Below are 15,802 nucleotides of genomic sequence, written 5' to 3'. Positions count from 1 at the left end.
AACAACGAATATTTAGAATGTTCATTATTATTTTATACGAACAATGTGTTTTGTGGATGCATTGTTCATGGAATTGACTCTTCATCATATTAAATAAATGAACTGTTAAATAAATGTTTGTTCACACAATTTATAAATATATGAATAATAAATTATTAATGCATAGGAGGACTACATTTGTAAAAAATCTATCAAACACGTGGAACATGAATATAAAAATAGAATTGTCATATCATATAAAAATGTATATTGTTTTAGGTTCGAACCTTACAAAAACATCACACAAGAGGTTGTAGTTGGATCCAACAGGATGATGATTAAGCTTAACTGAATTGTCGATAATGAACATCAACTCTTTGCGTAGGTCAAAACAAAGAAGATATGGAAGATCATCTGAAAAGACAAGGAAAAGAACTGAAAAAACAATCCAAAAGGTCAATATTACTATAAAACAAAAAATTATTTTAAATAAGCACACAAAAAATTACCATGTCTATTACACCCAGAGTTACGTATTGTTGATAGTATACCTTTGTCACGTCGGACATTCTGTGTGTTTAGTAACTTTTTTTTTTCCGGTGAGATCGAAGAATCACTTAGTGTATCTGGGAAAAAACAAAAAATAATTACAAATGAACTTAAAAATACTATTAATTTGAATATACATGTACCTTGAACGACATAATCATTTCCATGCTCCAACTCCATAACTATCAGAAAATTATACCATTTAGAATGTCAAAGAAGAAAAATATTAAAAAAAAATTACATGCATTCATTAACGTTCATAAAGCAATAATTTTTCGAACATTATAAAAGAAAGTTTCCAGATTATGGAAATCAAATAAAAGAAATTATAAATTATACCAGAAAGTCTTTATGAAAGAAGAAACAAATAAAAGAAAGTTTCCAGATTAGGGAAATCAAGTCAGTCAGCAAAGCCTTGACTCACAGAAGAATCATCTCAGGAATTATGTGAGAATGAAGAAGTGGGTTAGTATTATCAGCCGAGAACTTACTTGTTCTTTTGAAACCAAAGTCGTGAGGAACCACAGTATAAAATTCCCTGCAAGTTTGACAAACATGGTTTTTGTACCTCAATATCGCATGAATTGTTGTCATTTTCCCCCATGAATTGATTGCTAATATGTGTTTGTATCCCAATTTTGAGTTTTGATTCCTTGGTGTAGTTTTGGAGTGATTTCTGGGAAAATCAAGGATTAATTGGAGGATTTTGAAGACATGAGATCGAAGTACGTCTCGATAGGAATTCGTGAGCGCAAACGGTGACCAAATCCGAGTCCGGACGAGGGAGAACGGAGCCGAACAAGCTGACTGCGCATAAAGCCCAAGCACCCGCGGTCCGGGCCGCGGCCACGGGCCCGACCGCGGGCCTCTGCTCCAAAATTGCCCAGTAACCCGCGGTCCGGGCCGCGGCCACGGGCCCGACCGCGGGCCTCTGCTCCAGAGCAGTCCAGAACGTTTTTTACAGTCACCCGCGGTCCGAGCCGCGGCCGCGGCCCATGACCGCGGCCTCCCCTGCTTCCAGCCACGTTTTCAACCGCGGTTCATGCCGTGACCGCGGGGAAGAGGCGGGGATCCGCCTTTTGGTGGGCCCAGACGTGATTTTTAGCCCAAAACTCCATTTTTCCCCTCTTTTCTCATATCATTCACCACACACACCCACTTCATCTTCCCCAACACTCCAATTCCAAACCCTAGCCTTCATCTCTACCATTTTTCTCTCTTTCACACACAAAAACAACACCAAAATCAAATAAAGAAGGGGAAGACTTGGAAAGGAGCTCATCAAGACTACATGATTGAAGATCAAGATTATAGGATTTGTCTATGAATCTCTATCTCTCTATATCTTTATTTATGTTTTCTTATGACTTGAGATTTGCTTTTATTATGAATATGCTTGGCTAAAATCTCTTATCTTAGGGATTAGATTAGATGGATTTGTAATAGATTGATTTCTTTGTTCAATATATATCTTGATTGTGCTTATTGTTGTCTTTTCAAGTCCTAGATTTATCTCTTGTATGATTGGTTGGCCACCTTTTGTGCATTTCTAATTTGTGATTTGAATCGGGAGAGGATAATTACAATAGATTAGGAGTTTGATACATATCATCTCACTAAACCGGGAGGTTGAGAGTTGGGTGAGGGCTTGTTGATCCTTTGTGCTCTTGGGAGTTATAGGTTAGAAATTGACCGGGGACGGCAATTATGACCCGTAATCTACTGTTTTAGTCGTCCGGGAGGGGGCTAAAACTAGTGGGGAGATCGCCCTAGATAAGTAGGCCATATCAAGATTTAAATTGATTTAGATTGAAGTTCATTACGATCTATCGAAATCTAGTCCCTAGGATAACTTTCATTCAAGTCATTCCCCAATTTATTCACTAAGTTTATGTTATTGTTATTTACTTTTCTTGCTTTATTTAGTTTTGTTTTAGTTCTCAACACCTCTTCATCTTTGGTTGTCTAAATAGATTGAAAACAACTCATTAATAATATTTAGAAGTTTAAATTCACCAATCCTTGTGGAATACGACCTTGCTTCCCTATATTGCAACTACACCGTATACTTGCGGCGTGGTGAAAATAATAGCGAACAAGTTTTTGGCGCCGTTGCCGGGGATTGGTTGAGTTTTTACTTTTGATATTGTGAAAAGTTGTTTCTATCTAATTTAGATATTGTTTTTATGTTTGTTTATTTATATGTTTATTTATTTTTGTTAGAGAAAATTGCTCGACAACCGTAAAAGCGGCATCAAAAATGGATGATGGAAGGAATGAGTTGGTTGAGCAACTCCAACTACAATTGGCATTGATGCAACTTAAGTTGCGTGTTTTGGAAGCCAAAAGAAATTGTAGGCAACCAATGATCCAAAAAGCCTTCCAACCAACACCTTCCTATGGTGAGTATTATGACATGGGGTGCAATGCCATGGAGTGGCAATCACCATTGGAGTATGAGGACTATTTCAATAGTTGGAATTATGAAAATTCTTATTCCACTCAAGAAGGCTTTCAAGGGAGAAATCGATACTATCAAGAGGAGAAATCGAATTCGAAAGACGATCTCCTACAATGCTTCTTAACTACACAAGCTTGGATAGAAAAAAGTCTAGCAAAATCGGAGGTTATGCTAGATGAGCAAAGGAGGTCTTTGGCTACCACTATGGAAAATCAAAAGCGAATTGATGATTTGTGCATGGCCATTAGCCTACGGAATGGAACCTTGTATGAGGAACCAATGCCGATGCTAAGTGAAGAGCCTCAAGAAGTTGAAGAAGAGTATAAAGAAGATGAGGATCAATTCTCCAAACCCCTTGAAGTCGAGAGCCCAACTTTTCCAACACAACCTCTACAATTCCAAAAGGATGAAGATTTCACAAGTTTTAAAGAATGCAAAGTCAAAAATTTTGTCGATCCTTACCTCGACATGGGCGATTCTATGAAGGCTTGCTTCTTTCACTTTTATTTATCTTCATCTTTTGATTTTCACTTTGATTTGTCTAATAAGGAATTGTTTGAGTGTGGTGGTACTCTAGATGGTGAACGAGATTACCATGACGCCCGGGATGTCTCAAGAATTGCAAAGCCACCATATTTTTGGGTCGCGGTGGATGGAGCATGCAAATTTGATGAGAAATGGCCACCGCCTAAGCCTCCACCTCATTTGTGAGTACGAGACAAGTAACCATTTTCTCCTTCATCCAAACTTATTTCTCTTTTGTGTGAAATAAGTTTGGGGGGAGGGTGAAGATGGGTTACTTATCTCGTTTATCCGTTGTTTATTTAATTAGTTAGTCTAGTTTTTGAATAATGAGATTTTGTCTCTGTTTTTGAGCTTTTCCTTGTCTTTTGTTTTTGAGCTTGATTGTTGAAAAACATGAGTTGAATGAAATGTGTGTTGGGCTTATGATATGAATGTTGCTTTTGAAAATAAAATTGTGTGTATCACTTGTGGATTATGCATGAAAAGTTTGAACTTGTGACAAGTGAGCTAAATGTTATACCTCCAAGAACTTGAAAAAGAAAATGAGCTTGTGAGAATTGAGCATTTGATTGTCATACATTTACAATCTCATTTTGTTCTTGAGTGTAAATCATTTGAGCATGTGTGTTGATCTCTAGAACTTGCCATGAGTCCTCTCTTGAAAATAAAAGTAGATGTGTTGTTAATATTGAAGTGATTTAAGGCCATCCTTGTTAGCCACTTGACTTAAATTGTGTCCAAATTCTCATGCGATCCTAGTTTACCCTCTTTGTGCCTTATAGCCTTTCTTTGAATTAACCAATGATGGGTAGAACTTAGATTGTTAGTGGTTACTTTGATGAAAATGTTTGGGAAATGATTGAAATTGCTTATCAAGCTTTGATTGAGTGAAAATCACTAGTTCCCTATGAGCTTAAAAAGAAAAAGAAATGAAAAAGAAATGAAAATGAATGTGAATAAAAGAGCATAAAGGGGAGTGATTTGCCTTTTGAATCATATCATGATAAGTATCACTAAGGGTGAAAAGAAGAAATGTGGGGATATTGGTTTTTGATTGATTAGAAAAGAGAAATGGTGAATTTGACTTGTTCATTGTGATTGTTAGATTGTGGAATATGAGTCATTTGCCTAAAAACACCTCACCTCACCAAAAAGCCCTCATTACAACCTTATGAAAGCCCTTGTTGATCATTATTTATAACACATTGAAGTATAGAGAGTTAGGATAAATGGCAAGCCTATGGTAGATTGCATACATGGTTCAATTTGAGTGCAAACACGTCCAATCTAAACACTTGAGAGTTGAGTGCATCATTGAAACATCCACATTTGTGAGGATTCAAGCTTGGAGGCCATAATATTGAACTCTTCATCACTTGTGATTTCTTGGAATGCATTTCTACTTGTGATACACTTTTTAAAGATTTTTTGAAAAATTTGAAGCCCTTGAAATGACACCAATTCATTCTCACATGTTTGTTATCTTTTATTTCTCTTCTCTTTGTTGTTTGGGGACAAACAACGCTTTAAGTTTGGGGGGTTGACAAACATGGTTTTTGTACCTCAATATCGCATGAATTGTTGTCATTTTCCCCCATGAATTGATTGCTAATATGTGTTTGTATCCCAATTTTGAGTTTTGATTCCTTGGTGTAGTTTTGGAGTGATTTCTGGGAAAATCAAGGATTAATTGGAGGATTTTGAAGACATGAGATCGAAGTACGTCTCGATAGGAATTCGTGAGCGCAAACGGTGACCAAATCCGAGTCCGGACGAGGGAGAACGGAGCCGAACAAGCTGACTGCGCATAAAGCCCAAGCACCCGCGGTCCGGGCCGCGGCCACGGGCCCGACCGCGGGCCTCTGCTCCAAAATTGCCCAGTAACCCGCGGTCCGGGCCGCGGCCACGGGCCCGACCGCGGGCCTCTGCTCCAGAGCAGTCCAGAACGTTTTTTACAGTCACCCGCGGTCCGAGCCGCGGCCGCGGCCCATGACCGCGGCCTCCCCTGCTTCCAGCCACGTTTTCAACCGCGGTTCATGCCGTGACCGCGGGGAAGAGGCGGGGATCCGCCTTTTGGTGGGCCCAGACGTGATTTTTAGCCCAAAACTCCATTTTTCCCCTCTTTTCTCATATCATTCACCACACACACCCACTTCATCTTCCCCAACACTCCAATTCCAAACCCTAGCCTTCATCTCTACCATTTTTCTCTCTTTCACACACAAAAACAACACCAAAATCAAATAAAGAAGGGGAAGACTTGGAAAGGAGCTCATCAAGACTACATGATTGAAGATCAAGATTATAGGATTTGTCTATGAATCTCTATCTCTCTATATCTTTATTTATGTTTTCTTATGACTTGAGATTTGCTTTTATTATGAATATGCTTGGCTAAAATCTCTTATCTTAGGGATTAGATTAGATGGATTTGTAATGGATTGATTTCTTTGTTCAATATATATCTTGATTGTGCTTATTGTTGTCTTTTCAAGTCCTAGATTTATCTCTTGTATGATTGGTTGGCCACCTTTTGTGCATTTCTAATTTGTGATTTGAATCGGGAGAGGATAATTACAATAGATTAGGAGTTTGATACATATCATCTCAATAAACCGGGAGGTTGAGAGTTGGGTGAGGGCTTGTTGATCCTTTGTGCTCTTGGGAGTTATAGGTTAGAAATTGACCGGGGACGGCAATTATGACCCGTAATCTACTGTTTTAGTCGTCCGGGAGGGGGCTAAAACTAGTGGGGAGATCGCCCTAGATAAGTAGGCCATATCAAGATTTAAATTGATTTAGATTGAAGTTCATTACGATCTATCGAAATCTAGTCCCTAGGATAACTTTCATTCAAGTCATTCCCCAATTTATTCACTAAGTTTATGTTATTGTTATTTACTTTTCTTGCTTTATTTAGTTTTGTTTTAGTTCTCAACACCTCTTCATCTTTGGTTGTCTAAATAGATTGAAAACAACTCATTAATAATATTTAGAAGTTTAAATTCACCAATCCTTGTGGAATACGACCTTGCTTCCCTATATTGCAACTACACCGTATACTTGCGGCGTGGTGAAAATAATAGCGAACAAGTTAGAAAATAATGTGAGATTGAAGCTTGCTTCGAATCAAGCCTTTCAACAAAGATGCAGTTACAAATCTGTGGCATGCATCATGTTACTGTCATATAAAATTAAATAATGCAGTTAGTTCATAAATTCTAAACAATACAAACCTAGATACACAACTTCTGAAAATTTTAATCTAAATTGGTTTAATTCAGTTCATAGAATCATAAAAGAAAAAAACCCTTGCCAGCGGCATTCACAACAAAATTATACTAAAAAACTAGACGGAGAAAATTCATGTATTGACCGAAAATAGATTTCCCTTAGCAGAAGACTGTTCGCAGCAACGTTCATAAATTCAGTCTAAATTGTTTAATTCAATTCATAGAATCATAAAAAATAAACCTTGGCACTGTCATTCACAACAAAATTATATTAAAAAAAAACAGGCGAAGAAATTTCATTTATTGAACGAAAATAGATTTATCTTAGCAGAAGATTGTGCTTATCCAGCAGAGAACAATAGAGATGTAATCAAATTCGTTGAAAGTGAGGATCTTCATCTATATTCAATGAAAGTAAATTTACCATATAACAGCACTGTTCGTCTCCAGCCGATTCATCGAATTGAGTGAAGGTCGAAACTGGAGATATTGAACAAAAGGGAAAATCCCTTCGCAGACACTTTTTTTGCAAAACAACAATTAAAATATGAGAGCAAAATTTCACAAATTGAATAGGGCTATGAAGATATTTTGATGGAACCTAGAATATTGCTCCATGCTAGCGGATTTGATCACACAAGAATAGGAATCGAGTAATTCATGGGATTTGTTAAACATACCAAATCAGATGAATTAGAGATTACAAATTTGTCCTTCTGCGATTAAAAAATGAAAGTAAACATTATTTAATTACATGAAAATTCATATCAAGAAATTATATGGACCCTTGATTGAGATTAGATGAATGGTCTAGATGTTGTCTCTATTCTTCATATAAGAAAGTGGTTGCAATAGAATGCAACCCTATATATATATATATATATATATATATATATATATATATATATATATATATATATATAGGGAGAGGTTCAAGAAAGAACCATTAAATAAAAGAAGAACGGAGAACCATTTTCAGCCATTCGATCATCAAGATCTACAGTGGATGTATCATCTTGTTGGATGAATGCAGATCCTGGGTTCGAATCCTGAAGGGATCAATTTTTTTTTATTTTTTTGAGTGCATTAATTTTAACAACGAATACATTAATTTTTACAGTAGATGCATTTGATTTGATGGTTCTCACGTTCTCACAAATAATGTAGTTCTCTCTAGAACCACACCCTATATATATATATATATAGGGGAGGACTAGAATAAAAACACTCTTAAGTGTATAAAATATAAATGATTTTCAGCCTTTAGATCATCAAGATCTACGGTTGATTCGTAACCCTGTTGGATGAATTTGTGGTCCTGAATTCGAATCCCAAAGGTAACAAAAATTTATTTTTCGCGATTCGTAACTCTGTTGTATGAATTCGTAACCCTGTTGGATAAAATTCATACATTAAAAAACGTTTATATTTATATTTTAAAAAGTGTTTTCACTGTAGCCCTCCCCTATATATATATATATATATATATATATATATATATATATAGGGGCGCGCTCCTATGAGACCCCCTATTTTTCGTGTAACATGAGTACAATGAATAAGACATATAATACTAATGAACAAAACGTATATCTAATGAACAAGATGTATATACTGATGAAAAATAAAATTTAAAAAATTCGTAATGAATAAGACATATATACTGATGAACATGGCCGTATATACTGATGAACAATACAGTATGTACTGATGAATAACAAAATTTAAAATATTCTGCTCCCTCCAGGATTCGAACCCTGCGAAAAAAAATCACCTTCCAAATACAATATCAGCCATAGGATTGATAAAATAAACGCACCAGATCGTGCCATAGATCTCACTAAAATTAGAGGGTCTCATTGGAGCGCCCCCTATATATATATAAATATATATATATATATACACATACATACATAGGTATCAAAAAATTTATACTCCTCACGTCCACGAAAATATGTTACTATAATTTATCATTTTTGTTCGTCTGCATGTCCTAACTCTAGTTTATATTTAATGATGAATTATAATATAAATAATATTTTTTCTGATTACTACAATAAATTATAGTGTTATAATTATGTTAATTAGAGTACTAAATATGATGAGATTATTATTAACCCCCAATTTATAGTAATCTGATTAATCTCAAACGTTTATGATTTTGGTGAATGTTAGAAATTATCTATATTCTTGATAATTTATTTATTATTTTGATTATTTTTTGCAACATGGGGTATTTTAAATATATGGCTATAATTTATTTATCATTTTGACTTTTTTTTTTGCAATATGGGGTATTTTAAACATACTCCCCCTCAAATAACTTCCTAATAGGGGCGACACGAATTTTAAGAAAAAGTTATTAAGAGTATTACTAATGGAGAAAATGTGTTATAATTAGTATTGAGAATGCTGAAAGGTTGAAAAATAAAAATAAATAAAGTATTATTAGTGGTGGGGTAATGTCCCAAAAGGGATATGAAGTTATTTTGGGAACGCAGGAAGTATGATTTATATTGTATATCATAATAATTCATGCTATATGAACTACAATCATTAATTGCTTGATAAAATCACAACACACGATAATTTATTTTAAGTCTCAATTGAACAAAATCATATTAATAATTATTAGAATTGAGTACATTAGCTCAGTAAATTAACTTATAGATAAATAAGAGGCCCAATTGCCAGAAGTTTTTATTTGTTACGTACATCAAAACTTTTACTATAAGTGTTGATTTAATTTCCCTTTTAGTATTAGAAAAAAAAATTATTATAATACATTATAGTGCTATATATCATTTACAATAAATATGATGAGATTATTATTAATACATAATTTATTATATGATGATAATATGATGAGATTATTATTAATACATAATTTATTATATGATGATCACTACAAAAAAAAGTTTCTAGTAGTGACATGAGGCTTGGTAGCTAATATTCGTGTCACAAAAATTAGTGGCGTTAATTTGAAAATGTAACTATTAGTGATTAGCTACATCATCAAATACCACTAATTTTTATGACACACATAATAGCTACCGAGCCTCATGTAACTAGTAGAATTTTTTTTTTGTAGCGGATTAAATTTATGATATAGTTATAAAAATAAAAAGATAATTTTAATAGTAAAATTTAAGTTATTATATTTATGAATGGTTCTGCTTCGCTCTCTCTATTGCATATATATAGATTTGTCTTGGTTTTTTTTTTTATACAGCTACAGAAAAAGGTTGAAGAAAAGTAATATTTGCAGGTTAAGAGTGAGAGGATCGGAACATGTTCCATCTGGGGAAGCTAACCGCCAGCACAATAATTTCGTGTTGATTATATCACTACTCAATCATATTATTATAAATAATAGAGTAATGCTGAACAGCCAAACTGTGGTTACCCACAATTTACTTAAGTAGAAAATAATTTAATTTATTTAATTTATTTTTTAAAATAAAAATAAGATTTAGTTATTTTATCATATTCTCTATATTATAGTTATTTTTTTTAATTTTTTGGTAACTTTTTTATTTTTAATAAAAAATAAATAAAAAATAAGAAATGCAAAAAAAATTAAAAAAATAAGTACAATGTAGAGAATATAATAAAATAACTAAATTCTATTTTTATTTAAAAAAATAAATTAAATAAATCAAGATTATCCTTATTATATTAATGTGTGGGTGGGCATAGATTTATTGTAATAATATAATATTACTCCAAAGTCTACACACACATATACATAGAAAACACATATATTATAGATACGAAAATAATGATGTCCTCCAATCTCAGCATTTCATCATTATTACCTCACTTCCGTCATCTCAACATGACCCTTTTTTGCCTTATAATTTCCATTGAACCGCCCATCTCCTCTTCTTCTTCAACCTCAAACATCAAGCCCCTTAAATGGAGCAAGACTACATATTGGAAAATGAAGAATTCCATTAAATTAAACTTGCATAGCTTCTGATGGATTTCTTTCAATTGAGAAGAAGGAGAAGAAACCCTAGTTTCTACTTGTGATGATCTGAGATTAAGGTTTTCTTTCTTCAACTTTCTCTCGGGGGAATTGAAGCATGACGGTCCGATTATTTATTTCCAGCAAAGTAAATCTATCTATTTATTGAGTTCGAAACCGTAATTTCTGTGTGTGTGTGTGTGTGTTTAATTCATTTATAGTCTTATATATTATTGGTTGTTCTCTCTCTCTAGATACCTTTCTTCCTCTATCTTAATTTGTTCCATATATTTGAAACCAGAAATAGTTTCTGTTTCAAAAATCGAAACGGTGAAATTCAGCTGATATTGTGGAGTTAGCAGACAAAGTCTTCTGAAAACTTTTATCTATATATGGATCAACTGATGTGTGTATCTATTGAATTGTCGGAATATTCTAGTTAGGGTTTGATTAAATAGGAGTATTAATTTTCATCATGTTGTTTGAGATATATATTCAGACATGCTTTTCATATATTCCGCGCGCCGGCCGATTGAATGAATGACATATCATATATAATTATTTTTTCTTGCTTATCTACTTCACAATGAGAGTGTCATGATAAACATATATAATTACTCATTTCTTAATTTCATAAAAGTTTTTGGTGGAGTTCTTCGTAGATCAATTGCTGCTTTTAACCAACTCTCTATTTTCTTATTTTTATTTTTTCGTTTTTCCTATACAAAATTATCCAGAAACTAGTTTGTAATTGTGTGGCTATATATATTTTCTCATCTGATGCAGAAAATCAGGCATGAATATTAATATTTCAATTTTCAACTCGCAAAAGAAAAGAATGAAAATAAGAAGTATGAATATTAATTAATATAGTGCAAGCATATGCTTCAATAAATTTTGGCAGATTTATCTCATTTATTTGAGGTCTTCCAGACGTAAATATCATCATCGACGATTAGTACATAATAATAATAATAATAATAATAATAATAATAATAATAATAATAATAATAATAATAATAATAATAATAATAATAATAATATGTCGTAGCTTTTGGAGATACTGTTTTTGGGGTCATTAATTAGTAATGCCAAAAATGGTGGAGATTTCTGGCAAGAAATGATTGTGCCTTCTCATTTGTAAGTAATTTATTGTAATTAAGCTGGTACTCACACTCATGATTATATATCAGGACGTGTTAAATCCACTCATATTACTGATTAATTAGACCAAACTCTTAACCAATTAATTTGGCCATCCACACACACACACACACATGTACACACACACATACATATTGTCTATATCAATTTATTATTTATACTACAATAATACTTTTTATATATTACAAGTAATATTTTTATTAATTTATGATTTAAAGAATGAGGTTTCACTTCAGCATAACCCAATATATATATAGGGGTGGCGCACTCCAGTGAGACCCTCTATATATCATGAGACACTGAGTACAATGAATAAGACATATATACTGATGAACAAGGTAGTATAGGCAGTATATACTGATAAATAACGAAAATTAAAAAATTCGTAATGAATAAGACATATATACTGATGAACAAGGTAGTATAGGCAGTATATACTGATAAATAACGAAAATTAAAAAATTCGTAATGAATAAGACATATATACTGATGAACAATGCAGTATATACTGATGAATAACAAAATTTAAAATATTTTGCTCACTCTAGGATTCGAACCCTGAGAGAAAATTTCACCCTCTAGGTACAATATCAGCCATATGATTGATAAAATAAACGCACGAGATCGTATCTTATATCTCACTAAAAATAGTGGAGTATAAAATTGGAGCGCTCCCCTATATATATATATATATATATATATATATATATATATATATATATATATAGGGGCGCGGTCCAGTGAGACTCCCTATTTTTTGTGTAACATGAGTACAATGAATAAGACATATAATACTAATGAACAAAACATATATCTAATGAACAAGATGTATATACGTACTGATGAAAAATAAAATTTAAAAAATTCGTAATGAATAAGACATATATACTGATGAACAGAGTCGTATATACTGATGAACAATGTAGTATATACTGATGAATAATAAAATTTAAAATATTCTGCTCCCTCCAGGATTCGAACCCTGCAAAAAGAATCACCCTCCAGATATAATATCAGCCATAAGATAAAATAAATGCACTAGATCGTGCCCTAAATCTCACTAAAATTATAAAGTAAATTATAATATACAAAAAGGTATATAGTAAACACATGGAGTATAAATGTATCAAAAAAAGAAAAAGAACATGGAGTATAAAAGATATACTAGATGCAAATAATGCCTGGTCACAAGTCGCACAACGACAATTTGCAATGAGAAAACATGCAGAAGAAAAATCACACAACGACAATTTGCGATGTCCACAAAATATGAGAGAAAATGTGTGTAAATTGGTGCATGTTATCCGAGCTATAAATTCACTCACTTATCATATTTTTGTATGTGGGTGATTCGAATAAAGAAAATAGTATAGATTATTTGTTCTAGCACAATCAATACCCTGTAATTCGACATTAAAAATATTAAGAATGTTGGTAATCCTTGACATCATCTAATGATACGCAGTGGAAATAACACAGTCAAGGAAAAGATCTAGATTTACAATTGATTCATGTGTAGAGATTACAAACTCACAACAATTAGAATAACTTACTTGTTGTGTAGCAAACAATCTTCTAACAATCCTTCTAGCAATTCCTGCAGTTGAATCCACTACTATGGTATCCAAATATATTGTAGATTCGATGCAGGAACAATTTCCGATGCACAATTCAATCTTCGAAAGCTAGGAAATCTCCGATTGAATTCTATAGTGCTCTAAGTGTTTTCTCTCTTGTGTTTTCACGTATCTCACGTGTGTTCATCTCTAAGACAAAAGAAATATATTCCTATTCTTATAGAAATAAGACACGCCTGTAAACCCTAGGTTAAACAGGCCGGGCTTTTCTTTTGTCTCCAATTAATTAATCAAATAGTCAAACTATTTACTAATTAATTAAAGCTTATTAGAATATATCAAATATATCCTAATCTAGTCCATATATCTTTCAAAGAATTCTATTTCATGATATGTATTCAAATAAATAATAACAATTGATTGCAAAAACTGTGTGTATTTGTTGGCGAAGTGACTGACCTCATGAGTTCGAGTCTATCGTAGCGTGGTTTTCAAATTTTCATTATTTATTTGAGTAATTTATCAAAAACAAAAAACTTGAGTATTGTTGAAGTTTCACATTTGTCGATATTATATGATTGGTTGCTAATACCCCGTATGTCACATTTGAATTCAAATTCATACAGGATAATTATCACAATAACTTATATAAATTCGTATTATCAACCAAAATTTGTAATTAAATGGGTCAAGATTCAGATGCAGCCACAAATCCTAATCCAAACTAATATTTAAATACTTATTCATAATATTTCACCGACAATCTTACATGTTACAATCCCTTAGACGAACAAAGATTTGGACCTAGACACAAATTTCATTAATTCTATTTATATTAATTTGATGACGTATATATAAAATTTCATAAGTGTGAGACACTCATACATGTGAAAAATTATAAAACAGGTCAAGATCCGAATTTAGATTCATACATAATAGTAAGGGAGAAAGACATAAGTAACCAAAATGAGATAGTTTAGGACTTATATAGCCACCACTAATAAAACATGACTTTAGGGGTCAAAAGCTATTGAAAATACATTATTACCCTTACTAATTACTGAATAAAAATAAAACTAAACTAAAATAAATTTTGGCTTACAAAATATAAAGTAAAACAAAATAGAAAATTGATTTTGACCTTAACAATTAAAAAAAAAAAAAACCTAATTAAACTAATTCAAACCCACCGATCAAATTTCTTCACATTTTCAAGCCTTTTCTTTGAACGGCATTCCTCCGGTGGCTCTCTCTCCCGTTCTTCGAAAGACAACCCCATCTGCAAGATCGACCGCATCCTCAAAGTCCACAACACGCAGCGCACCATCAGCGATTCGAGGACTACCGTGACGCCGTCAAGATAAGCGCCGCCGTCAAGATACGCGCCAAGCGCAACTCCTGTTGCGCCGCCGACGGCAACGAGCTGCTCCGCTTCCACTGCGCCACCTTCACCTGGGGTTTCTCTATTTATCTCTCTCTCTCTCAAGCGCCGCTCTTCTTCTTCCAAAAACCTCCAGCGGTGGCACCACCCGGAGACCTTTGTTCCTCTCCAGTGCAGCAGCGGCGACGACCTTCCTTTCACACCGCATCTGCTCGCTCACGGGTAGCACCAGCCGAACCTCACGGGCCACCGTCGACGCGCCGCGCCAATTACCCACTGGACCTCTTCCATTCTCCAAGCTCCGGACACCGCCTCAAGGTTAGTTTCACTGTAATCGGACGCCAATTGATTTGAAGATTTGAACTTAGTTTGTTTTTTTTTTTTTTTGAATTTATGGGCGTCCTTGTTGCTTGTAACTTTTTAGAAACGGGTCTTTCCTTCTCCATTTTGAGTGATCGAATTTCAAATCCACACTAATTCGAATCAATCTTTCTAATTATTGAACATACTTACATGATTTTGATTGTGGATTGGGTTTGTTGTTGATGCCTTGGTTGCCATGGAAGAAGGTAACACCCATTTCTAGAAAAGTTAATGGGTGGACAAGAAACAACTTATAACAGTGAAAATGGAAAAGATTCTGAATTGTCGGGTTTTTTCGCCGAATTATAGGTGGTTTGTAATGACAAGATGAAGCGGCAAGAAATGAGAAGTCTTTTGAGCATGTTAGTAAAGAAAATATTGCTGGGAGACGACTTCTGCCCGAAGGTGTTGGATTTCAGGCTAGCGAAGTTGAAGAAGAAGGAGGACATGATCAAAAATCTAAAATACTTGCTTTGAGATTGCAGCGTTGATGCCTCTGTTAGAATTTCGGGAAATTAGTGTAGCCAAACGCTATGGGCTTACCCTCGATCCTAAGGTTCTTGAACTGTGTACGAATTTATGAATTGTGCAACAATTAAT

General features: G+C 33.7%; 1 protein-coding gene across 1 annotated transcript; it reads right to left on the bottom strand.

The window, feature by feature from the left end:
- Positions 1–227: 227 nt before the first annotated feature.
- On the bottom strand, positions 228–7,329 carry LOC130993700 (uncharacterized). The gene is made up of 5 exons (XM_057918725.1): positions 7,172–7,329; positions 1,020–1,066; positions 672–710; positions 489–605; positions 228–393 (listed from the first exon to the last, which is right to left on the bottom strand). Exons 1-5 carry the CDS (start codon positions 7,204–7,206, stop codon positions 233–235), a joined length of 399 nt encoding a protein of 132 aa, XP_057774708.1. The 5' UTR covers positions 7,207–7,329; the 3' UTR covers positions 228–232.
- Between the last annotated feature and the right edge of the window lie 8,473 nt (positions 7,330–15,802).

This window comes from Salvia miltiorrhiza, chromosome 7, assembly GCF_028751815.1.
Source record: "Salvia miltiorrhiza cultivar Shanhuang (shh) chromosome 7, IMPLAD_Smil_shh, whole genome shotgun sequence".
Lineage (NCBI taxonomy): Eukaryota > Viridiplantae > Streptophyta > Magnoliopsida > Lamiales > Lamiaceae > Salvia > Salvia miltiorrhiza.
The sequence above is the reverse complement of the archived record's forward strand: the minus strand, read 5'-3'. Positions and strand labels throughout refer to the sequence as shown.

Bases quoted from the DNA above. Each gene is read 5' to 3' on its own strand.
- LOC130993700 (XM_057918725.1), bottom strand. From the start codon at position 7,206: ATGAATCGGCTGGAGACGAACAGTGCTGTTATATG. The intron at 711-1,019 runs GTAAGTTCTCGG...ATTTTCTGATAG, and splicing joins CTTTGGTTTCAAAAGAACAA to TTATGGAGTTGGAGCATGGA. The intron at 394-488 runs GTAATTTTTTGT...TTGTCTTTTCAG, and splicing joins CTCTGGGTGTAATAGACATG to ATGATCTTCCATATCTTCTT.